The sequence below is a fragment of the Microcebus murinus genome, chromosome 6 (assembly GCF_040939455.1).
Source record: "Microcebus murinus isolate Inina chromosome 6, M.murinus_Inina_mat1.0, whole genome shotgun sequence".
Lineage (NCBI taxonomy): Eukaryota > Metazoa > Chordata > Mammalia > Primates > Cheirogaleidae > Microcebus > Microcebus murinus.
Genome location: NC_134109.1, coordinates 24561761 through 24585409, shown reverse-complemented (window position 1 = coordinate 24585409; position 23649 = coordinate 24561761). Strand labels below are relative to the sequence as shown.

The 23649-nt window shown below is 46.8% G+C and overlaps 1 protein-coding gene across 4 annotated transcripts in view; it reads left to right on the top strand.

The window, feature by feature from the left end:
- Window positions 1-355: 355 nt before the first annotated feature.
- Window positions 356-23649, top strand: part of ADCK1 (aarF domain containing kinase 1) — a 105496-nt gene continuing 82202 nt past the window's right edge. For 3 of the 4 annotated variants that reach the window (XM_076003832.1, XM_076003833.1, XM_012743135.3), the window contains exons 1-3: window positions 385-661; window positions 8376-8521; window positions 10492-10575. In XM_076003832.1, the coding sequence (XP_075859947.1) occupies window positions 8387-8521; window positions 10492-10575 (219 nt within the window). In that variant the 5' untranslated portion in view covers window positions 385-661; window positions 8376-8386. Of the gene's footprint in view, window positions 662-8375; window positions 8522-10491; window positions 10576-23649 lie in introns of all 4 variants that reach the window. The other variant, XM_012743128.2, reaches the window with a different exon arrangement.

The following is a 23649-nucleotide window of genomic DNA, read 5'->3' as shown; positions in this document are numbered from 1 at the left end:
GTGAATGAATGGATGACGGCCAACGATAACTGAGATTAGCCTGCATATTCTTACCGTTCAGCAACTCTAAGTTTCTTCTTCGCCTACTTGTTCTTATACCTTATTTAAAATCTGCACATACACAACTCCATCCTTCTCTAAACACAAACCTCTGAGCTATCTGGAGTGACTCCTGAAGAGAAGTTTTCATTACGAGCCCGCGACCGCGGCCCAGACAGAGACTGAGGCACCTGGCAGGGTCCGAGGTCCCCCACCGGCCCGCGCCCACCGAGCGGCGCGTCTCCGGCCGAGCGTCCGCGGCCCGAGGGACCGAGGACTACAAGTCCCGGCAGGCCGCGCGCCTCGGCCGCGCCGAGCGAGGTCGGGTGGCAGAGCAGCGCACCGCGACCAGCGAATTCCCGCTACCGGGCTGCGGCGGGGAGCCAGCGCGGCGGCCCTGCTTCTCTCGGGGTGAGTAGTGGCGGCTCGCCGGAGGCCGGCGCGGAGCCCGGACGAAGCTGGCCGCCAGGGCCGCACGGCGCATGTTGCGCGGGAGTGCGAGTGTGGACACGCCGGGCGCCGGCCTCTGCTCCGGCTCTGCAGCCGCCGGGGGAGGCAGGAGGCAACTCTCTCGCCCCGGTGACCTTGTCACCCCAGCCTGGCGCGCGGCCACGTGGCTCAGGTGACTCGCAGTGCCCCGCCCCCATCCCTCTCATCCCTCCCGCTCCCCGCAGTGACTCTCTAGCTTGGCGCTCCAGTGGGCTTTAGTGAGGACCGTCCACTTGGGTGGCATAGTGTGGCGATCACACGAGTAGGTGTGGTTGGAGGAGGGCCGCAGGTGGCTCACCCTGACGCCTTTACCCTCAAGGTGGCTTTGTGGGCTCCCAGGCAGAGGCAGCGGGGGCAGGAGCCTGGTCTGAGCAAGAGTAGGGAGCGACGCACATATCCCAGCCTTCCACTTAGGCTTTCAACGACATGCCCCAGCCCACAACTTACCTCTGGCACCTTGCAGGGCCGTGCGCTTCTCGATTGTACAATAAATGTGTGCTGACGACAGTGGGTGTATGGAGAGCAGCCTTTAGACACCTAGTACAGCTAGCTCTCTCCCAGGGTGGCGTTTACTTTCTATTAATATTATACTAACTAGGAAGTCATTCAACAAGTACTTATTGATTACCTCCGTGGTGCTTGGCACTTAGTGGGTGCTCTAGAAATAATTGCAGTGTTGAAGTAAATTAGACTTTGTGCCTTCACAAGTTTTCTTTAAGAATTTTCTTATTGCAGTGGTTCTCAAACTTTAGCGTGCACAAGAATCACCTGGAGGGCTTGTTTCAACACGGAATGCTGGATCCCCATCCCCAGAGTTTTTGATTCAGTAATTCCAGTATGGGAACCAAGAATTTGCATTGCTAACATGTGCCTAGGGGATGTGGACACTGTTGGTCTGGGGACTAAACTTTGAGTACCACTGTTTTATAGGAAAAAATCCTGCAAACTTAAAGCACCAACTCTTCACACCTGATTATGGGTCTTTCCTTATTTGCCAGTTTTACTTTTGTAGTTAATGCAACGTGCATATTACTTTGTACACTGATTCCCCTCATGTTTATGTACAGGTTTACATGTAGTCTACACTTGTCATTTTTCTTGGTTATGTCATATTCTATTATCATCTCATCATTAGTTGGCCATTTCTCAACAGGCCTTATGGATGTGAGATTTGACCTCTGCTAAGACAGTTCGCCTTTTATTCCTTTTTTTTTTTGAGACAGAGTCTCGCTTTGTTGCCAGGCTAGAGTGAGTGCCGTGCCATCAGCCTAGCTCACAGCAACCTCAAACTCCTGGGCTCAAGCAATCCTACTGCCTCAGCCTCCTGAGTAGCTGGGACTACAGGCATTCGCCACCATGCCTGGCTAATTTTTTCTATATATATTAGTTGGCCAATTAATTTGTTTCTATTTATAGTAGAGACAGGGTCTCGCTCTTGCTCAGGCTGGTTTTGAACTCCTGACCTCGAGCAATCCACCCGCCTCGGCCTCCCAGAGTGCTAGGATTATAGGCGTGAGTCACCACTCCTGACCTTTATTCCTTTCTGATACACACTCATATTCTTGTCAGACAAGGGACCTGTAAGAATAGTGCTTGGTTCAGCCACCCATTTCTCCACCAGGGCAATTCCCTGAAAGCACCCCTTGGGTTTAGATTTTCATGTCACAGGGACTCTAGTGGCCCACTTTAGGGGCCTGCTTGTTCTTGTGCACCCTCTGCTGTCTTGGATAGAGCTGTCATACCTTGATTGAAGTTCTGAGTCCATCACTAACTAGGTTCTTGGCCAAGTTTCTTCCCTTTTCTAAACTCTACTTCCTTATCTGTAGAATGAGGCTCTAATAACATGCACCTCAAAATCTAGTTGTACAAATTACATGAGATATTTAAGCACTTGGTACTGTAGCTCACCTATTGGAAGCTCATTCCTCTTACCTGCTGCTCACTGTTTGCACCTGGCTTTCTACTGTTGTCCTTGAGTCCTCCTTCCCTAGGATGAACTGAGTTAAGAACTTTTTTCTTTTTATTTATTTTAGAGACAGAGCCTTGCTCTGTCACCAAGGCTGGAGTGTAGTGGCATGATCATAGCTCACTGCAGCCTCGAACTCCTTTATTCAAGCAATCTTCCTGCCTCAGCCTCCTGAGTAGCTGGGATTATAGACGTGAGCCACTGTGCCCGGCATGAATGGAGAGTTTCTGTTCCTTGCCTGAGTGAGATTTATTTTCCTTGTCTACTCTCGGATATTGGCATCAGTCAGGTGTTCCTTTACTTAATATTGATTCAAGCACTAAGAAAGGAATTATGATTACAATTTGGTTCCTGCATTGGACTATATTACTATCTGCAGGGCAGACTGTAAACCTGCTTAGACCAACTATACACAGTCCTTTGGTATTGACTTAGCATCTTTCCAGATTTGAGATGTGATGGTACCATCCACCTTGTTTGCTTCTTATTCACATTAGGGACTAGGTTTCTCTGGTCACGCCCTCCAAGGGTATTTTTGGGTCTTTTCCATTTTTTGGAGGCAAACAGGAAGAAGTAATTTTCATTTGTCTAATAGTATCTCTAGGAAATGGGAAGAGGCTGTGGTCATTTATGGGATTATTGGAATTAGAGCCCTAAGTGTCTTTTCTTTGTGATAATTCTCATTTGTGCACCAAGCAGAGAGAGGTGACTCTAGGCCTCTAGTCCTGGAATGTGGCATGGGGAGAGGGCTGCAGATGGATTGTAAATGAAAAGACCTAGCCACTTATTGACCCTGTGAACAATAAGTGCTTGATTTCCCATTTAGTTCTATCCAGGGGATGGACATTTCGTGTGTCCATCAACTTCCCATTTGTAGAACTTCCCAAATTCTCTTGTTGCCTGGTTTCATGATCCACTGGGGTGTTTCCTGTGGCCCATTGAGATGGAGTCCATTCTTGCCATTGATTTGACAGTAAAACAGCTGTGTCAGCTTTGCAGCTCTTCTAAAGGTTTTATAGACTGAAATGGCTTGTTTCTAGTGAGGAGCATGGGTTGATCTTGTGACATGTTGATTTCCAGGGCTCCAAACAGTGCTTTCCACATGCCTGGCACCATTTGGGTGTGGTAGAGGATCAGAAATCATAGTCCTTGCTCATAGCCACTGTTGCATTTACTTGAGAACAGTAGTAAGTACCTTAGTGAACAGGAGTCTGGGTGTCCCTAAGGGACTATCTAATGAGATGAGTGTAAAGTTACACTCTAACCTTACAGAGGTAAAGTTTAGTTATTGCTAATGTTATTATCTAGTGATTAGGTTTTAGGCTCTTCGTGGCCTCAGACCCCCTGCAAGGTTTGTGTGCTGTTATGAGAGGTAAGTCAGGTGAAAGTCAAAAAGGCAAGTAAACAGAACAGGGCAGGTGATTCATTAGTAAAGGGTTTAATAGTGAAAGGTGCATTTCTACGACAGACATATTTCACGCCTGACAGGGTCTTTTAAAATACCCTGAGGGAAGCAACTCATTTGCATGTTAAAGACTCACTGACACCTTATGGAAAACGCCAGCTCCTGTCTATTTAGACACAATTTGGCTTTTATATCATCTATTTTATGTATTTCAATTTCCACCTCTTTTATTATTGAGGACATTTGCAAGAAAACCGGGTCTTGAGGATTGTGTCTGCTCTGCTGCTCTTTCCCCACCCAGAGGTGGTGTCAAGGGTAGTGGTGGCCTCACTGCATACAGGTGACAGGTGGGAGCTTTGTGTAACAGGAAGAGGGGGTTTGGGGAAGGAAAGGGCTGGGAGCTGGTGTGGAGGTGACAGAGAAGGATGACTATTGAATTATCAGCCAGGGCATTTCACCTAGGGACCTGTATTGTCACTGGCTCTGCATAGGCCTGAGGTGTATAATTTATCCATTCATTGATTCGTTCATTCAGTAAATGCTTTTGGAGCACCTACTGTGTGCTAGGCCAGGATTTGGCAAACTACAACTTGAGGCCAAATCTGGTCATACCCATTACTTTATGTATCCTCTCTGGTTGCCTTGTGCTACATTGCATAGTTCAGTAGTTGCATCGGACATGTTACAGCATGCCAAGCCACAAACAATTACTATATGGCCTTTTATAGAAAAAGTTTGTCTGCAAGGCTCCATGTCTCATGCCTGTAATACCAGCACTTTGGGAGGCTGAGGTGGGAGGATCGCTTGAGCCCAGGAGTTGCGGATTAGCCTAGGCAACATAGGCCCCACCTCTACAAAAATAAAAAAAAAAAGCTGGGTATGACTGTGCATGCCTGTAGTCCCAGCTACTTGGGAGGTTGAGGTGGGAGGATCGTTTGAGCCCAGGAGTTTGAGGTTACAGTGAGCTATGATCAGGCTATTGCACTCCAGCCTGGGTGACAGAGTAAGAACTTGTCTTGGAAAAAAGAAAAAAGAAAAAATTTGTCAATCTCTGTTTTAGGCAGAGAGAACAGCAAGTGCAAAACCTCAGAGGCCAGAATGGGCCTGGCATATTTGAGGATTAGCAAGAAGGCTAGTGTAGTTGGAATGGGATGAGTAAAGGGAAAAGTGGCAAGGATGAGACCCTAGAGGAAACTGGGGGTCCGATCACATGAGGCCTTGTAGGCAGTGCCAAGGCCTTGGCTCTCCATCTGCATGAGGTGGGAGCCATTGGAGAATTTAGAGGAGAGGAATGCCTAGTTGGATTTCAGTTTCCATGTTGACTGGGAAAAAATTCACTCATTCATTCAATTATTTACTAGCAGTTGTCTTGTATTTACCTCCGATTTGATCTTGAGGTCTCTCTTAGGAGAGTGGTCATAAACTCTAGCCCTGCTTTGACAGAAATTCCAGGGGATTTGGTCGTGGATGTTTACAGTGTGTCTTTCGTGAGATAGTTCTTTACCCTGGTGGACGGCCTGATGCCTAAGTGTCCAACTCGTGACCAGGTGTCCTTCCCACAGGAAACTTGTTTATACTGGCAGACGCACTTGTAGCTGTAGACTCCCCTGTGTCCAGCTTATTCCTACCAAGATAGCTGCTCTGTAAGAGACGCCTGGTTAGGACGGAGTCAGGTTTGGGAGTGCGGGTCAGGCGAGACACAGAGGAGGCAGCGCAACAAAACACGTGAAAGAACAGAAGCCTTTCGTTACTCACAGTTCCACGAGAGAGGAGGTGTCTATGAGGGCTAGTGCAAGTCTGGAGGCAGCAGGAGTTCAACCAGTGGGCAGGGTGTGGGAGGAACAGGGAAAAAGAGAGAGAGATCTGTGACCCAAAGCCTTGTTTTAGGTCCAGAGTGTTACCCAAGCGTGTTTCCCTTGGGGAGTTCTAATGTGTGGGTTTAGGGCAAGCAGACACAAGCTCTATGGAGTTGCACTGTGACTGAGGCGTGGTCACCAAGGCATATCTGCCCAGTCCACACTGGGTGTTGGGGTCAGTGAGGTGAGTTACTTGGTTGTATGAGTGGTCCCTTGGGAGCAGTCACTGGGAGGTGCTTGCATTAATATAAGGCAGGTGTCTGGACCAATCACACAGAAGAACTAGGGGAGGTGGAGAACTGGAAACTCTCAAGGGTTTGATATGCTTCCAGCATGAGTATGTAAAACCTGTATTTAAAAATGGATGGCAACTTAAAATTATTGGAATTCACTACATGTATTTCTGCATTTATTTATTAACAAATTCTGCCCTTTGTATGTAGTGGAGAAGGCAGATATGAGACCAGATCATTACAGATAAGCAGTGTGTGATAAGACTAGGGCAGAAAGAATGAGGAATCCAAGCCATTGGCTCATAAAGCATTTCATGGGAAGTGTTGAGGGATTCAGCATGGAGAGAGGTTCTGGGAGATGAAGCTGCAAAGGCGGGCTGGTGTGAGGATGTGGTGGGCCTTGAATGTCTTGCTAGGCAATTTGGAAGTTTGGTAGGTGGAGGGGGTGGGGATGGTATGCGTGCACTTGAGGATGGTGGCGATAACTTGAGTGGCAGAGTGAAAGTTGGTGGGGTGTGGGAAGTCGCTTTGGAATGGGGACCGGTTGAGCAGTTCAGACAAGAGTTGATGGCCTGCCTCCTCCTCTCTGTTGATTGTTCAAGGTTGTGCCAAATCCTGGTCCCTGAGGTGCAAGTTCTCTTCTGCTTTTCAGAGATGAAGAAATGAAGTCTAAAATAAGGAAAAGAAGTCTCATTTATGGAGCATATTAGGCATTATGTTAGAGCAGCATCTCATTTAAGATGATGATGATGATCATTATGAGGCTGGTCCTCTTGAGAGCTCCCTTTTATAGATGATTATATGGAGGCTCCAAGAGGCTGTGACTTGCCTGTGTGACTGTCACACAGCTGGTGAGCTGTCGAGCCAGGCCTCTGCCCAGTCCAGAGGCCGGGCTCTTAACCAGCAGGTGCTCCACACTGCCTTCTTAACGTAGGCTTCTCTGGGTGCCTTGCAGGAAGGGTCCCTGGGTCGCCCTGATGATCTTGAAGGAGGATGTGTAAGGAGCTGAAGTCACTCAGCCAAATTTAAGTCCTGCTTCTTGGTCTGATTAGGAACCTATGTCTTGGTGGAAACAAAGTAGAGGACTTGCCAGATTATAGGCGTGAGCCACTGGTCCTGGCCTCAAAATAGACTTTAAAAAACATGAAGACAAAGCTTGGGGCCACGTGTGGTGGCTCACACCTGTTATCCTAGCACTTTGGGAGGTTGAGATAGGAGGATCGCTGGAGCCCAGGAGTTTGAGACCAGCTTGAGGAACATAGACCCCTGTCTCTACAAAAACAAACAAAAATGATAAAATTAAAAAAAAAGATGTTTGTAACAATACAAAGGGGAAACAGAGGCATACAGCAGGGAGGTGATGAGTAAAGACCCATTCTGGAGCATAAGCACACAGGGTGCAGGGTTTGCCCCTGCAGGTGGCCTGGTGGTTTACTTCTCTTGTGTGGTACCTCTCTGGCAGCTGCATTGTGTTCAAGGATTTTAGTCTGATGTAGGATGCTCAGGAATGAAGGAGACCAGCCCATGTGGTGCAGTGGCCCCAGAGAACAACTGCGCAGTCACCTGGTGGACTGAACAGGTGCAAATAGAGCGAGGAAAGGTCGCACTGCCTGACAGTGTGAGTTCAGTTAAACAGATCAAATCAGCAGGTGCACATTGAGTCCCGAACCATAAAGCCCCCACAGGACTGTGAGTGGACGGAGTAACGGTCATGGTGTTTGCCCTCAAGGAGCTTATGGTTGAGACAGGGGGCAGTCTACTCTAACCAAAGTAAATTCTTTGAAAACCAACCAGATGTGGAGGGCTCCCCTTGACGTTTCTGACCAACTTCCCCCTTTTGACCTGAGCATAGAAGCTACTGATGTCTGCATGTGCATGGTGGGGTAATGATATTTACAAGTAGCAGTGGTTAACTTGCACTTCTGCTTTTCCTCTCTAAAATAGCATCCTTCCCCTCTGCTTTTTTCCTCAGCATTTACTACCAGCTCTGATATTCTAATATTATCTGTTTGCTTATTATCTGTCATCCACTCTAGAGTGTAAGCTCCATGTGGGCAAGGACTTAGGTACAGGGCAGAGAGTGTTTTGTTCACTGTCTGCCCCGTCCCTAGAACAATGTCTGGCACTATTGAAGGAAGAAGGACTTTGAGAATTGACTTGTGCCAGGTACTTAGCTAAACATTTTATGTACATTATCTCATTTTATCCCAACAACTTAGGAGGTAGGTATCATTCTGTTTTACAAATGAAACTGAGGCTCATAGGAATTAAGAAAATGACCGAAGGTCATACAGGCTGTAAGTGACAGAGTTGAGATTTGAATCCCAGTTTAACTAACTATGAAACCCTCAACCGCTACTCAACCTTGATTTTCCTTTCTTCTGCAGGGTCTGGGGACATGGCCAGAAAGGCTTTCAAGCTTGCTTCGTGGACCAGCATGGCTCTTGCTGCTTCTGGCATCTACCTTTACAGTAATAAGTACTTGGACCCTAATGACTTTGGTGCTGTCCGGGTGGGCAGAGCAGTTGCTACGGTAGGTTTTTCTCATTTTGTGGGTAGCAGAGGAACTGCACTATTACTTGTAGGTGTTTAAATGTGTAGCAGATGAACATGCCTGCCACACACATGTGTCAGAGCTCCATCTACACAGTTGCACAGGCACGGATATGTACACAGCCTCTGTCATCTTGGAGTTAAATAGAATGGGATTGGATGGGTCTTTGTTCCGAAGCCTTTACCTGTTCAGTTCTGTATTTTATTTTAGTGACAGACTTAGAGGGTCAGCAAATACATGTGGAAGGAACACTTTGCAGCTTTGATTCAATTCTACCAGAAAACTTGGTCTCTCTTCAGTGAGCTAGTATGAACTGTTCCTGAAGCAGGACTTAGACTATCTAGGCCTCAGAGAATTTTGGGAATCCCCTTTGATCCCCACACTGACAGAGAATCTGAGCTGAATATTTGACATTCAGAGATTCTCTCTAGTCGCTCAATAGGAACATCATCCTGGTGTGGCCATGTCCTCTTAACCCTGCTGACAGCGACTGTTCCAGACATTCCTACATAATTGCCCCCTGGGTGGGTAGACGACCACATGCTCCGGGCATTCTTTCCTCTTTTATCTGCTGCAGGATGAATTCATCCTTTCTCCCCCTTGGTGTAGATTCACTCTGACGTAGTCTGTTCTGGTTGTTGTTTCACCATTTCCTTAATTCTCAGTGTTGTCAGGGTTCTTCAAGCCTGGCTCAGAGGGTGCCTGTCCTCAAGGGTGAGCTGAATCATAGAATCAAGATAGACAAATGGACTTTGGATAAACAGCCTGTAAACATTTAAATAATTCCCAAGTATTTACCAAGTGCCTTTTTTGGGGGGCCCAGCATTGTCTTTTATGCTTTGAGGGGTAGAAATGAAGTATCCCACCTAGACCCAGCTTTGAGCTTCTTGGTAAGGAGTGCACACATAAATGGGTTAAAAACAATCTGAATCTGTGCATTGTGTTGGGATGACTGCTGCTATGGTCAGACACAGGTGTGAGCACCGTGACCTGGGGGTTAGGATGAGTGTTCTAGGGGAAGCAGAGTTTGCATGGAACCTTAGAGATGTGAATAGTTGGAATGGAGGGAGGAAGTTACTACCCAGTGCTTTAGAAACCAGCCACTAAGCTGTCTGTTCTTCAAAGGCCATCCTCTGGTCTTGCTCATCCTTGAACACTGCTCTGTGATCAGGTCTTGCCCGTGGTTGGTGTTCAGCAAGTATAAGTTGAATGAAATAAAACTTTGGGGCGTATAGACAAAGGAAGGGACTCTTCTTAATATCAACTTTGTAAGCCCATTAATATCTATGGTACCTATTTGCTCAATTCTGAAAACAAAGGTTTGGGCTAGATAATCCCTAAGGCCTCTCTGTGCCTGAGATATCTTAGAGCCTGTAATGTTTTAATGCACCAAGGATAAAGGGACCTCTCTGGGAGTTTTGGCTAGTAGAGCAAACATAAATATAAAATAATGTTTATTTGCGATACAGAGAAGGGGGATAAGTTTGTCCAAGAGCATTCATTAAACTAGTGTTTATCGAACATTCATCTATGTAGCTGGCAGTGTAAAAGGTGCTGGGGGTTCCATGATGAACAAAGAGGACACACACCCTTGTGCTTCTAGAGCTTAGATTCTATTGAGGATAAGATGATCCCATATACAAGGAAACACATGAGTGAGATAATTTTAGATGGTGATTTGTTATGATACGTAATTGAGAGTTCTTGCCTGGGGAGGGGGGTTGGGCCTCTCTACAGAGGTGAGATTTGTGCAGAACCTTGAATGCTAGGATTATTAGCCAGGCTAATAATCTGGGGGCAGAGAATCTCAGGAGTGGGACTGGCCACTCCCCCAGACATAGCAGCTTGAGACACAGGCCTGCAGCTGCAGGGCTTGGGCAGAGTATAATATTGAGTAATATTATACTTGAAGTCTGTTGTGCTGAACTTTTCCCTCCCTTGGTTCACAGACAGCTGTCATCAGTTATGACTACCTCACCTCTCTGAGGAGTGTCCCCTATGGCTCAGAGGAATACCTGAAGTTGCGATCCAAGGTAAGGGACCAATGGGACCCATCTGGGCCAGGCCAGGACCGGGTGAGTCCTGAAGCGGCTGCACGGCTGGCAAGCTTCCTGTGTGCAGCTGGAGGTGGGTGGAGGCAGTGTGGGGGCCTGAGGCCGGGGCCATTGGCCATCAGGGGTCTGGAAGGAAGGAGAGGAGGACCACTTCCTCCTTCACGTGGAGATGGGCAGGGGCGGTGAGATGGGCATCAAGCTGGAACCCATAGTACTGAGGTTATTAATCTATGAGGTGCTGTTGGGGAGGCCAGTGTTTCTGGGGGAACAAGTGTCTGGGATGACTCAGGAGGGATGTAGGCTCTGTCCCTGAGACAAGTCAGCTGGCTTCTAAAAGTGCTTTGTCTGGCAAAACCCAACTGAAAGAGGTTAATTGCTTTCTTATCCTCTGAAGGCTATGCTGGGGCCTCTTACAGGCCTCTGAGTGGAGCTGTCGACCCCAAACTCTCGGTTCTCACTTAGAGCAGGCTAGGTGATGTTGATACTACATTTAGACATCCCAGAGAGTCGGGCCATTGAGCAGGAGGGCATTTCTGTGGAGGTAGGTTGAGTTTGAGGTCAGATGCGGATACCTTTGCCCCCCCCCCAGAGAGAGTTTGTGATAGAGTGGTATGTCTTTGCTCAGGCAGGTCCCCTCAGCCAGGGTGCTCTTTGCCTTTTAGAAAATGTCTAGTCATCCTTCTGGACTCCGCTCAAACACCCCTCTGTGATGCTTTCCCTCTCAGTCATCCTACGTGGATGGAATAATTAATCTTTAAATCTTTACTTAAACTTTTTATTATGGCAATTTCAACCACCCACCAGGGTAGAGAGAACAGTACAGTGAACCTCGGTGGCACTGTCATCCAGCTTCAGAAATTATCAACATTTTGTCCATCTTATTAGTCATCTATTCCCTCCTTTATTCTTTCATTTTTTAATTTTTTTTTTTTTTTTTTTTTGAGACAGAGTCTTGCTTTGTTGCCCAGGCTAGAGTGAGTGCCGTGACATCAGCCTAGCTCACAGCAACCTCAAATTCCTGGGCTGCTGCCTCAGCCTCCCGAGTAGCTGGGACTACAGGCATTCACCACCATGCCCGGCTAATTTTTTCTATATATATTAGTTGACCAATTAATTTCTTTCTATTCATAGTAGAAACGGGGTCTTGCTCTTGCTCAGGCTGGTTTCGAACTCCTGACCTTGAGCAATCCGCCCGCCTCGGCCTCCCAGAGTGCTAGGATTACAGGTGTGAGCCACTACGCCCGGCCTCTTTCATTTTTTTAAATTCATTTATTTATTTGTTATTTTTGCTGAAATACTTAAATGCCAATTTTAGGCACCATATGGTTTCATCTGTCAATACTTCAGTATATATCTCAGATAGATGAGGGCCTTTAAGGAGATATAACCACAATATCGTGGTTGTACCTAACAAAATTTACAATTCCTGAATAATCTCTAATAGTCCATGTTCAGATTTCCTTCACTGTCACCAAAATGTCTTTTTATAGTTAGTTTGTTCGAATCTGGATCCAAACAAGGTGCTTATTTTATGCTTGGGTGATATTTCCTAAATCTTGTAAAAGTCTATAACAGTTCCTCTCTCCCCCCTACTTTTTTTTTTTTTTTAGCTACTTGCTTGTTGAAGAAACCAGATCATTTATCCTGTAGAATTTTCCACATTCAGGATTTGGCTGATTGCATCTTCAAAGTGTTATTTAATGGCAAATACATTTGAATGGTACACAATTCAAAATATATCATATTTGAAACCTACAAAATGACCCTGCTACCCGTGTTCCTCAGGTACCCAGTTTTCCTGCAGGAGGCAATCATTACTTCTCGTGTGTCCTTCCAGTGATACCTTCCTATTTGAACTTAATTACTTTATCTTTATTTTTGCCATATTTGATAGTTGGTTACATGTCTTTCTCTCTTTTTAGACTTTCAGTTCCTTTAGATCAGGAAGTGGGTCTTTCTTTTTGGATCTTTTACCATTTACCTCTAGCAATGATGCCCTGGACTGAGTCAATGTAATATTTCTTTCTTTTTTTGTTTTTTTTTGAGACAGAGTCTCACTCTGTTGCCCAGGCTAGAGTGCCATGGTGTCAGCCTAGCTCACAGCAACCTCAAACTCTTGGGCTCAAACAATCCTTCTGCCTCAGCCTCCCAAGTAGCTGGGACTACAGGCATGTGCCACCATGCCCAGCTAATTTTTTCTATATATTTTTAGTTGGACAATTAATTTCTTTCTATTTTTAGTAGAGACGGGGTCTCACTCTTGCTCAGGTTGGTCTCGAACTCCTGACCTTGAGCGACCCCCCCCCCCAGGATTATAGGCATGAGCCACTGCGCCCGGCCGATATTTCAATACCAGGCTTTTACCTGCTGCCTCCTTGACTTTTGAGAGGGCACAGAAAGAGTACAGGACTACCTGAGTTTGTGCTGCAATTTCTCTCGTGTATAAACTAGAGATGGTTATACTACTTATTCAGAATTTTATAGATAATATCTAAGTTAACACCTTGTGAAATACAATACAGGTATCAAAACTAAGTCAGATGTCTCCTATAAGTTATGCTCCATGAGGACAGAGACTTGGTCTGTGCTGTATATCTCCACGTCTGCAGCACTTACAGCAGTAACCAGGACACAGTAGGTCCTGAATAAAGGTTTGTTGAATGAATGAATGGATGAAATGTTAGTTTTCATGGAGGATCTCAAAACCCCTGCCTCTGAGACTTATGCCCCCCTGCTTTTCCCTGTCCCCCTTTCTTCATTGGACCAGTGCCATGGACCTTGGAACCCCTCAGAGTGACGTTCTGCAGGGGGCTCCAGGCCAGGACACAGGGGCAAGGCCTCTGCCTTGGGGAATCTGCAGAGCAGATGGACGATCAGTATCGTGGAGTCAGTTGCCCATCATGTGTAAGTCATCTGAAAGGCAGTGGCGCTGCAGCTCCTGGAGAAGTTGACAGCTTTTGGGGATGCAGTAAGGAAAATGCAGCCTGGCATTTGACAAGAGGGCAGCACGTGGTGGCTGCTACCAGATAACAGGGTGTAGACTGGCCTCTGGAGTTGTGCCTGGGCAGGGGGAGCTGGCTGGCACTAAAGAGCACGAGTAAATACCGCAGGAGTGTTTTCTTCCGTCAGAACGCTTATCCCTTCTCGTCAGCAGGGCTGATAAAGGAATGAGTGAAGGGTGAAACATAATTATCTCACCTGTCAAGGCAGCATCTCTAGGTCCCAGAGAATGTCAGAGCCAGGAAACTAGCTCGGCAGGCGGTGACTTCAGGCAGCACTTCCAAGGTTAGCACTGGCAGGCTGGGATCTCAGTGACTCAGCTCTGCATCCAGAGGGCTGGCAGCCAACGTGCAGAAGTGTGTTCTAGAGGCATAGTAGCCCTTTGCTAGGCAACCGAGGGGCTGGGGAGGGGCTCAGGTGCTTTGGAGAACCAGATTCTTGGTGCTCAGGATGCTTATAAACTGAGATTTGTGTGAGCTGGCCTGTACACAGAGTAGAAGGAAGTCATTGCTGGTGTAGACATCTAGGAAATGGGCTGGAAAAGGCAGAATGGTGTTGATTCTTACTAAGGGGTTGGGATGTAGTGGATACTTGTTAATTTTGCAGTTTAAGAGCCATTCTCATTTTGGGAAACAGCATGCAGACTTCCCTTTGGGGAGCTATCCTATCTCAGGTACACTTTGTGAGGTTTGGGTAGGGTTCATTTCACCCTCGTTAGCCAGGCAATCAGTGAAGTCTGTTCTGCTGGCCGTAGAGCTTGATTCAAGGATGGGCACTTGAGCCAGTTCTGGCCAGTGAGCATCAGATGCAGGAATTTTGGGGGGATAGTGGCTCTCTTTTCTGCTGGCTTAGCTGAGAATGTGGGATGTTGGCTTAGAGCTGTTGGCAGCCACTTGCCACCATGAGGGGAAAGCCCATCTATGAATGGAGCTAGTGTTGCAAAGAGATATGTTATTTGAGTCCCTAGATCTGGCTGAGCCTGAAGCTAGACTACCACTGGGATTTTCACTTACGTCTGCCAGGAATTTCCTTTTTTGCTTAAGGTGGTTTGAATTCAGTTTACTGTTACTTGCATACAGTGAGTCTTGTATACTGAGGATTCTTGAAGAAGCATAAATAGAATTTTGATAGGTCACAGAAGTGCCCATAACTCAAGGGGAGAAATGAAATTCAGAAATTCTAGTACTTAATAAAAGTGAGGAGAGGATTGGATAGAGCTGGGTAGAATTCAAGCCATTGTGGGCCTGGAGCCAGGTCCCCAGACTCCTGGTCCACTGCCAAGCACTGCTTTCCTATCTGCAATGTGGTGGCAGTGGCCTTTGCCCCTGCTCAGTTTGTAAGAATGGAGATGAAAAGCTTAGCTTAATTAGGCATTGTGGGGTGGGTGCAATGGCTCAAGCCTGCGATCCTAGCACTCTGGGAGGCTAAAGAGGGAGGATGGCTTGAGCTCAGGAGTTTGAGACCAGCCTGAGCAAGAGCAAGACCCCATCTCTGTTTAAAAAAAAAAATAGAAAAATTAACTGGGTGCAGTGGCACCTGTAGTCCCTCCCAGCTACTGAGAAGGCTGAGGCAGAAGAAGTTTGAGTTTGCAGTGAGCTATGATGATGCCACTGCAGTCTAGACCCAGTGACAGAGTGAGACCCTGTCTCAAAAAAAAAAAAAAAAAAAAAAAAAAATTAGACATTGTGGATTATTTAAACCAGCTGGAGAGGAGACCCAGGGCACAAGGTCTGCCTTGATAGCTCCTTTTCATTTTAATAAACAAGTTAATGATACTCTATTTTCCTCATTTCTTTAATACATTTACTAATTGGAATTCTTCTGTAAGAAATAGCTGTCCCTTCTCCCCCAGTTATTTAGTTTTTTTTTTGAGACAGAGTCTCGCTTTGTTGCTCAGGCTAGAGTGAGTGCTGTGGCGTCAGCCTAGCTCACAGCAACCTCAAACTCCTGGGCTCAAGCGATCCTACTGCCTCAGCCTCCCGAATAGCTGGGACTACAGGCATGCGCCACCATGCCCAGCTAATTTTATATATGTATATTAGTTGGCCAATTAATTTGTTTCTATTTATAGTAGAGACAGGGTCTCGCTCTTGCTCAGGCTGGTTTTGAACTCCTGACCTTGAGCAATCCGCCCGTCTCGGCCTCCCAGAGTGCTAGGATTACAGGCATGAGCCACCGTGCCCGGCCTATTTAGTTATTTTTATCAGCATGAACGCATGGATATTTATTTTATTCTAGGGGTTATATATCCCATATATAATCCAAGCAATCCTTATCCTTTATATCTAAAATAATCATTAAATGGTTCCAACTTTGGCTGTCTGGAGCTTGCTCCTTCAGGGTGGCTCCTGTGTCCTTTTCATATGCCCCCAACCTATTTGAAGTGCTGTCTTATTTTCATATACCACAAGGTGCTCCAGGCTCATCTTGTATTTTACTTGCCTGAGTTGTGGCATCAGTCCCTTCTCCAAGGAGCCCTGGTTCCTTTGCTTGGAGAATGCTATTTAGAAACCAGGATGTGGAGGTTAAGTATACTTGTTGCTACTGGGGTGCCATTGCTTCTAGGCCCTTTCAGGGGACAGAGCAAGGAAAGATATGTCTAATACTAACTCATGCATACATAACACTCTGTCTTTTAAAAAGCTATGAGTTCGTATGTATGTCTCCAATTCTGGCCCAATACCACAGAGTCCATGTTAGCTTTCTCCCTTATGTGTCACTTCTTTCTCTGACAATGAGAAACTGGCCTCTTATTATCTACAATATACTTTTTTTTTTTTTTGAGACAGAGTCACACTTTGTTGCCCAGGCTAGAGTGAGTGCCATGGTGTCAGCCTAGCTTATAGCAACCTCAAACTTCTGGGCTCAAGCGATCCTGCTGCCTCAGCCTCCCAAGTAGCTGGGACTACAGGCATGCGCCACCATGCCCGGCTAATTTTTTCTATATGTATTAGTTGGCCAATTAATTTCTTTCTATTTATAGTAGAGACAGGGTCTCGCTCTTGCTCAGGTTGGTTTCGAACTCCTGACCTCGAGCAATCCACGCGCCTCGGCCTCCCAGAGTGCTAGGATTACAGGTGTGAGCCACTGCGCCCAGCCTACAATATACTTTCTTATTTGTTTAACCTTGATATATACCCTAACATAATTAAGACCCCTGAGGCATACAGGAGCAGAGACAGTGGCCTAAGATGAGTGAAGTTGAATGAATTAAATTGGTTTGGAAAGGTGGGTAGGCTTGAAACAATGTAGTATTGGGGACAAGGTGATTTTGGCTGAGAGTGATGGGCAGCGTTTGAAGGTTATCTATAAGAAACAGAGGTTAAGTCAGTGTTATTGGTGACTAAGGCATAGATGAGTGGAGACACACAGGATTAGAGCAGGTCACAGAGGGACTTAGACCAGGCAATCGGGAACCATGGAAAGTTCTTGCGTAAAGTTATTAAGCCTTCAGTGAGTGAGAATGCTTAAAGTTATCAGTTACTAAATCATTTTTGAGCGTCTACTCTGTCAAAGTAGAGAGAGAATGAGAATGAGAAACTTTATCCTTCCTTAACCAGAGTCATAAGGTAGGAAGGGCCCTTGATTGCTGCTGTGACTATGCAGCTTTTTGGCTGAGCTCAAATTCTTGTTACTGAGTAGGTCCCTGGGCTCCTGCAGTATCAGGTGCTTCAAGTCAGCAGTATGTATCTGATCAGTTACTATAGTACTTAATATTTGGATTTAAGGAAATAATGGTTAATAATATCCTTTTCTTCCTTGCCTGAGAAGCAGAACAAGGAGATTGAAATGTCAGCTTCTAGGTCATGAGGTCACACTAAAAAAAAAAAAAAAAAGAAATGTCAGCTTCATTATTGGTAGATGCAGGGCTGGAGCATGTGGTTTGGGCGTGGAGCACGTGAGCTTGTTGAACTTTACTCCTGAATTTGATAGACTTACCTACCCAGGCACAGATACAGCTGGACAAGCCTCTCAGATGGGGGCCTGCCTGTTAGTGAAGGTAAGAGCTGAAAGTCAGTGCTATGCAGGTAAGCAGACCCCAAAAGGAGAGGAGAGAGGAAGGGGTGAATTGAGCATGCTCTTTTTCTTCTCATACCTCCCCGCCCCCCAGTCCTTCTCGCACAAGGGGTGAAGGAGAGGGAAGAGAGAGCTCCCTCCATGGCTCGCCTGAAACTTAGGGATAGGGTGTTCCCCTGCAGTATTGACTGAGAAGGGGAGGTAGCTGTAAATTTGCTGTAAGAACCTTTTGTGCCCATCAAATTCTGCTAACCTTTACACCTTGTTTAGGGACACAGGCTGCTTTGGGTTGGAGTGTAGGACAATTTCAGCAGTACTGAAATCTGCATTTAGAGAGAAAGGTCAGATGCTATCAGCCTTTAGAATCATGAGATATGGGAAAGTGTTTTGGGGGAATGGGACTCCATTCCTTTTTTTTAAAAAAAAAATTTAAGAGTTTAATTGAGAAAGAATGATTCACAAATTGGGCAGCCCCTGAACCAGAAGGGATTCCATTTCTGAGCCGTGGATTTTGGTCAGAGGGGCAGAGTTAGGGGCTAATGTCAGGTGATGACTCTATGTCTATTCCCTTGAACTCAAGAAAGACATCTTGGGCATCAGCTAGTTCAAACCTCTAGTGTACATATGCAGAACTGGAGGTCTGGAGAGGTGATGTGATTTCTTTATCCCCCTGCACTGGTTTGTGGCAGATCATGAACTTGATCTTGACATCCAGATCTTGCCCAATCTCATGTAAATCTTTGCACTTTATAATCTGTTATCTCCCTGTTTATCTGCTTCCAATCTGGGGGAAAGCAGCAAGTTGGATAGAAGGTGGAAACAAAGATGTCTGTGTAGCGGCTCTTGCCAGCTGGCTGCGGCTGCTGCAGGTGCCTCTCCCCTCTTCACCCATCCTGGCCAGAGCCTGAGGCTCTGCTGCTGGCTGGGGTGGGTTTGGGAAACACAGGAGGAGGAAGCAGGGCAATAGAGCCTCCTCCTTGAAGCTTCCTTTACTCATTTAGTCAATCAACCAAACCATTAATTCAACGAATATTTGACATTTACATTCCCCAGTGGAGGAGAGTGTAGACCCTTCATTGGAATTGGTGGTTCCTAGGTTTTTGCTTAGGGAAAGGATATCAACTCTTAAGCCATTGAACAACTGCCAGCTTTGAGGATAACCATGCTACCAGTATAGTGAAGGCATAATAATTCAATAAACATTTTAAAGATCTTTTTGGTCTGCAAAGGGAATTATAGCAGTGTCTGGCCCATTAGGAATATTCTCTGAAACCTGGGGACTGTCTTGGCCAAACTAGGACAATTTCTTCATTATTCTTCTATCCATCTATTATTTTAGCCAGCGTTAGCTGAGCCTGCTCTGTGGCAGGAACTGGGTGAGGCTCAGAGGAGATAAAGGGAAATGAGGCTCACCTCCACCCTCAAGTTGCTCATAGCTGGGACGGGGGCGTACAGCTGCAGGAGGACTGATTGTCTTCACTGTAGCTTCAGCTCCTGGTCTGGAATCACTGCTCCTGACCTCTGACAGTGACTAACTACTAGTCAAGAGGAGCGAGGCTGGGGGCCTTGCTTGGGAGGTGGCGATGGGGTGCATTCCTCCTCTGGAGTAGTGGTCTCTAATTGTGCCACAGTTCCTTTGCATGTGCAGCCACTGTCGACCTGGCATAGAAGGTTTTCAGTGAGTTTGCAGTGTGCCTCTAGACCCCCTTCTGCTGCTTTTGTTTGTCATTTTGGAGCATTCACCTAAGAGTGTTCTGCAGTGGGGAGGAGGGAAATTGAATCCTTGCTATCTTGGTGACTGGCTTTCTTGGAGTTTGTGATAATTTCTGCAGGAGCATGAGCTGCATTTAATTTGCTCTGGTGGGTCATCTAAGGACCAGGCCTCTGGAATTAGGGAAGCAGAGGCTAGCACCTCCTTTTTAGCTTTCTGTGTACCCAGACCATTCTGAGTACTGCATTGCAATTCTGTACAATTTTCCATGGTGGCCCTAAGCTCAAAGCCTTGCTGATTCCTGGAAAGTTCCATAGGAGTGGGTTATGTGGCTTGGATGCAGTCTGGGGAGAGATGTGGTGGGGTCCACTCCCATCAGTGGGGGTCTTGGCGGGAAAATGTGGTATGACTGGAACATCCCTCTGGAGATTGGGCTCGCTGTGCAGAGGCTTTTCTGTAGGTCCTAGGCAACAAGGTAATGCCAATCACCCTCTTATTGCTCTAGACTTGTTAGTTACCCATGGACCATGGCCAATAATGGTGTCCTATTTTGCTGCATCTGCATATACCTTGTATTTTAAAAAACATGAAATATTTAAGGCTTAAGGTATAAAAAATAATTCAGTGATCACCCTCATAGTCACTGTTCAATTTCAGAATTAATACCTTACCCATATAATTGTAGCCCTTGTGTATTTCTTCTCTGATTTTAGCCTTCTTCCTTTATAACCAGGATAAGCACTGTCTTGAATTTGTTGTTTATCATTTGCATATACTTCTGTGTAACCAAGTACTCAGATATTTCTATGATTTTTTTTAATTCTGTTGATTCTTTTTCCTTTACTTGACTTCGTTTTAAATATCTGTTAAATTACAGGTTTGATCCCCTCCCCCTCCCGTCTAGCTAATGCATATGCAAGTAAACATTCTGGGTAGCAACTGAAATTGCCTTTTGTACCACCTTTTGCATACTATCACTGATATGGGGGCACACTTTGAGAAACAAGGTTGTACCATCTGTAGCAGATGTGGGCCACACTCTGGCCTGCATCCACTGTTGCCTTGGTCTTTCCCCTGCTGTTTTTGGCTGCTCTTTTTCCAGCTTTTCTCTTTTCCTAGCTCACCCTGTTTATCTCCTGGGGCCTCTTTGGGCTTGAGGATGCCTGATGGGATGGCATTTGCTGCTGCGGCTCTGAAGCAGTGATCCTTTTCCAAAGGCCACAGTTGTAATGACAGAAAACAACCCCCCGGGTTTCTGGTGGTGCAAGGCTGTTGGTGTGTGCTGGGCGTCTCTCTGTTCTGCTCAGCACACGTTCCTCTCACACATGTTTCCGTGGCTCCCCCTCCTACATGGGCTGTCTGGACACACGGGGCTGGCTTCCTGCTGCTGCAGAGCTGCACCTCCAGCTTCCCTGCCACTGGGTCCTGTAGGATTGGTGGAGGCAGGCAGAGCGCCCTGCTCCCCAGAGATGGTGCTACATTGAGGGTTTAGCCTGCACCTAATGCAAGGCACTGGGGGTGGGGCAGGAGCCAGAGGAACCCCAGCTTCAGCCTGTCCTTGCCCATCTCAGACCCCATCCCAGACTAACCCTGGCTGGGCTTTTCAGTCCTGATTGTTTTTCCCACTGGAACCCCCCTGCAGTTTCCTGTGCTGCCCTGGACTGAGTGCTTTCCCCGCGTCCGAGCTGTTGCACCTCTGCTGAAGAGAGTAAAGGGAAATGGGGTGAAGCTGCATGATGAGGGATTTGGGGTAGGCATGCGCTAGGACTTCCCTGTGGCTATGGTAGTTTAGTCCTAGAGTGGGTCACCTCCCTCCCATCCCCTCAGCCCTCTGCGATTTCTCCTGAAACCCTCTGGGCTGTTCATCTTCGACTCAGAAATTCTCAGACCTTAATGTGTTCAGGAGGTGAGGCCAGAGGGGCTGTGAGGACAGACTCAAAATGGCTCGGACGAGGTGTGTTTCTCTTGCCTCAGTGGCCACGTCTCCAAAATGGGACTGGCTGGTGTAGCAGGGGTGGATGCGAGGCTGTGATAGAACTAATAAAGTTGATGGAAGGCACTCTGCAGCTGTAAGGGTGATCGAGATGCTTGTTAACAGCAGTAATAATCTAATAGCCTGTTCTTGATTTCCCGCTTCTCACTGTCTTGGCCCCAAGCAGCTATTTTCTACCAAATTAAAATCCACTCAGCTCTCTTCCTGTCCCTGAATAAAACTACCCTCAAAGCTCTTGCCAGTTACAGCAAGACTTTTTAATAGACTTTTCCTTGTAGAACCATGAGACATATGTCCAATTAGCAGAATAACTTCACTTAAATATACAAATAAACTGTTGACTGATAACGGCAGGACATATGTGAGGCTAATTTAAGGCAAGGTGGTTTGGAAATTAGGGTGCTGCCTCCTCCCCCACCCCCTAGTCTGTCTCTAGGCCCCTCTTCCCCTCCAGTTTTTGTGTATGAGACAGATCTTTGTCCCCTACATCCCATAGGATGCAGAGGGATGTCTCTGTGTGCCTGGTCATGGTGCAGAGTATCCAAGCCACTATTCGTATAGCCAATTGTGCAGCAGGTATTTAGTGAACATCTACTATGTGCCAGACACTGTGTGGGGTTCTGGGTATACAACGGTCTGTTTTGGGGGGAATAAGAGATAATTAACTGTCGATGGAACTCACCAGCATGTCCACTCTGTGAGGCAGGGGACTTGTCTCTGTTGCCTGCTGCTATGCCTGCAGTGCTTGCAACAGTGCTGGACACACAGTAGTCCCAATGGGTACTTTTCCATGAATCAATGAAGCAAATAGGTCATTTCTGCTCTTGTAAAGTGCCCTAAAGGCAATAAAATGTAGTTGTGGGATAAAGAGTAGCTGAAGGTGGGACTGGGTAAGGGCTCTTTGATGTGAGGTTTTTTTTTTTTTTTTTTTTTTGAGACAGAGTCTCGCTTTGTTGCCCAGGCTAGAGTGAGTGCCGTGGCGTCAGCCTAGCTCACAGCAACCTCAAACTCCTGGGCTCAAGTGATCCTTCTGCCTCAGCCTCCCGGGTAGCTGGGACTACAGGCATGTGCCACCATGCCCGGCTAATTTTATATATATATATCAGTTGGCCAATTAATTTCTTTCTATTTATAGTAGAGACGGGGTCTCGCTCAGGCTGGTTTCGAACTCCTGACCTTGAGCAATCCGCCCGCCTCGGCCTCCCAAGAGCTAGGATTACAGGCGTGAGCCACAGCGCCCGGCCTGATGTGAGGTTTTTTAGGTAAAACTGAAGCACCATCAAAGAACCAGTAAGCGAGGAGCTGGGGGAAGAGTGTTAGAGGAAGAGGCAGGGCCAGCGATGTGATTTACAGGGCCCAGTGCAAAATGAAAATGTGGGGGTCGGCTGGGCATGGGGAGGGCAGTCTCCCTTCCTGTGGGCCTGCTGCCTCAACCCTGAGAGGATGATGAGTAGCTCCCAGGAGATTGCAGCCTCTGCTCGGGTGTGCTCGGGCTTGGATCAGGGTGGGTGAGAAGTTCCGGCCAAGTGGCATGCAGAACTTGCTGTGGTCATTCTCGTCTAGGCTGGTGCTGGATGCTGCGCGGCACCTGTGTCACCTCGAATCTCCCCAGGCCTGTGCCCAGGTCCCGCACGAGGATGGAGAGCTACAGCAGAATGCAGGCCTGCCCTGCCAGTGCTCTGGTTGCCGCCCTGGGTGGACAGCGGCAGCAGTGGCAGTGCCAGGGTGGGGAACGGTCACCCAGAACCCGTTCTGTGGAGATGGGGCTGTGTGGGAGCTCAGTCTCCCAGCTCACACTCTCTGTCTCATCAGACTTTACTTACAAAACACAAATTCAAAAATAACATTAAAGAATTTCAAGACAGCTATTGTATTATTAATACTTTCCTATGGCTGTTATAACAGATTAGCACAAACTTCGTGGCTTCCAACAATACACAGTTATTCTCTGACAGTTCTGGAGGTCAAAATTCTGAAATGGTTCTCACTGGGATAAAATTAAAGTGTCAGCAGGGCTGTTCTCCTTATGGAGGCTCTAGGGGAGAATTCTTCTCCTTTTCCAGCTTCTAGAGGCCACCCACAGTCCTGGGCTCATGGCCCCTTCCTCAGTCTTCAAAGCCGGCAACATCTGGCTAAGACCTCCTCCCGCTGCTATCTCTCTAGTTCTCTTTCTGCATCTCTCTTCCACTTTCAAAAGCCACAGTGATGACACCGGGGCCCTCCTAGGTAACCCAGATAATCTCGCTCTTTCAAGGTCAACCGATTTGCAACCTGCCTTTCTTCTGCAACCTTACTTTTCTTTGCTGTGTAAGGCAGCACATTCATAGGTCTC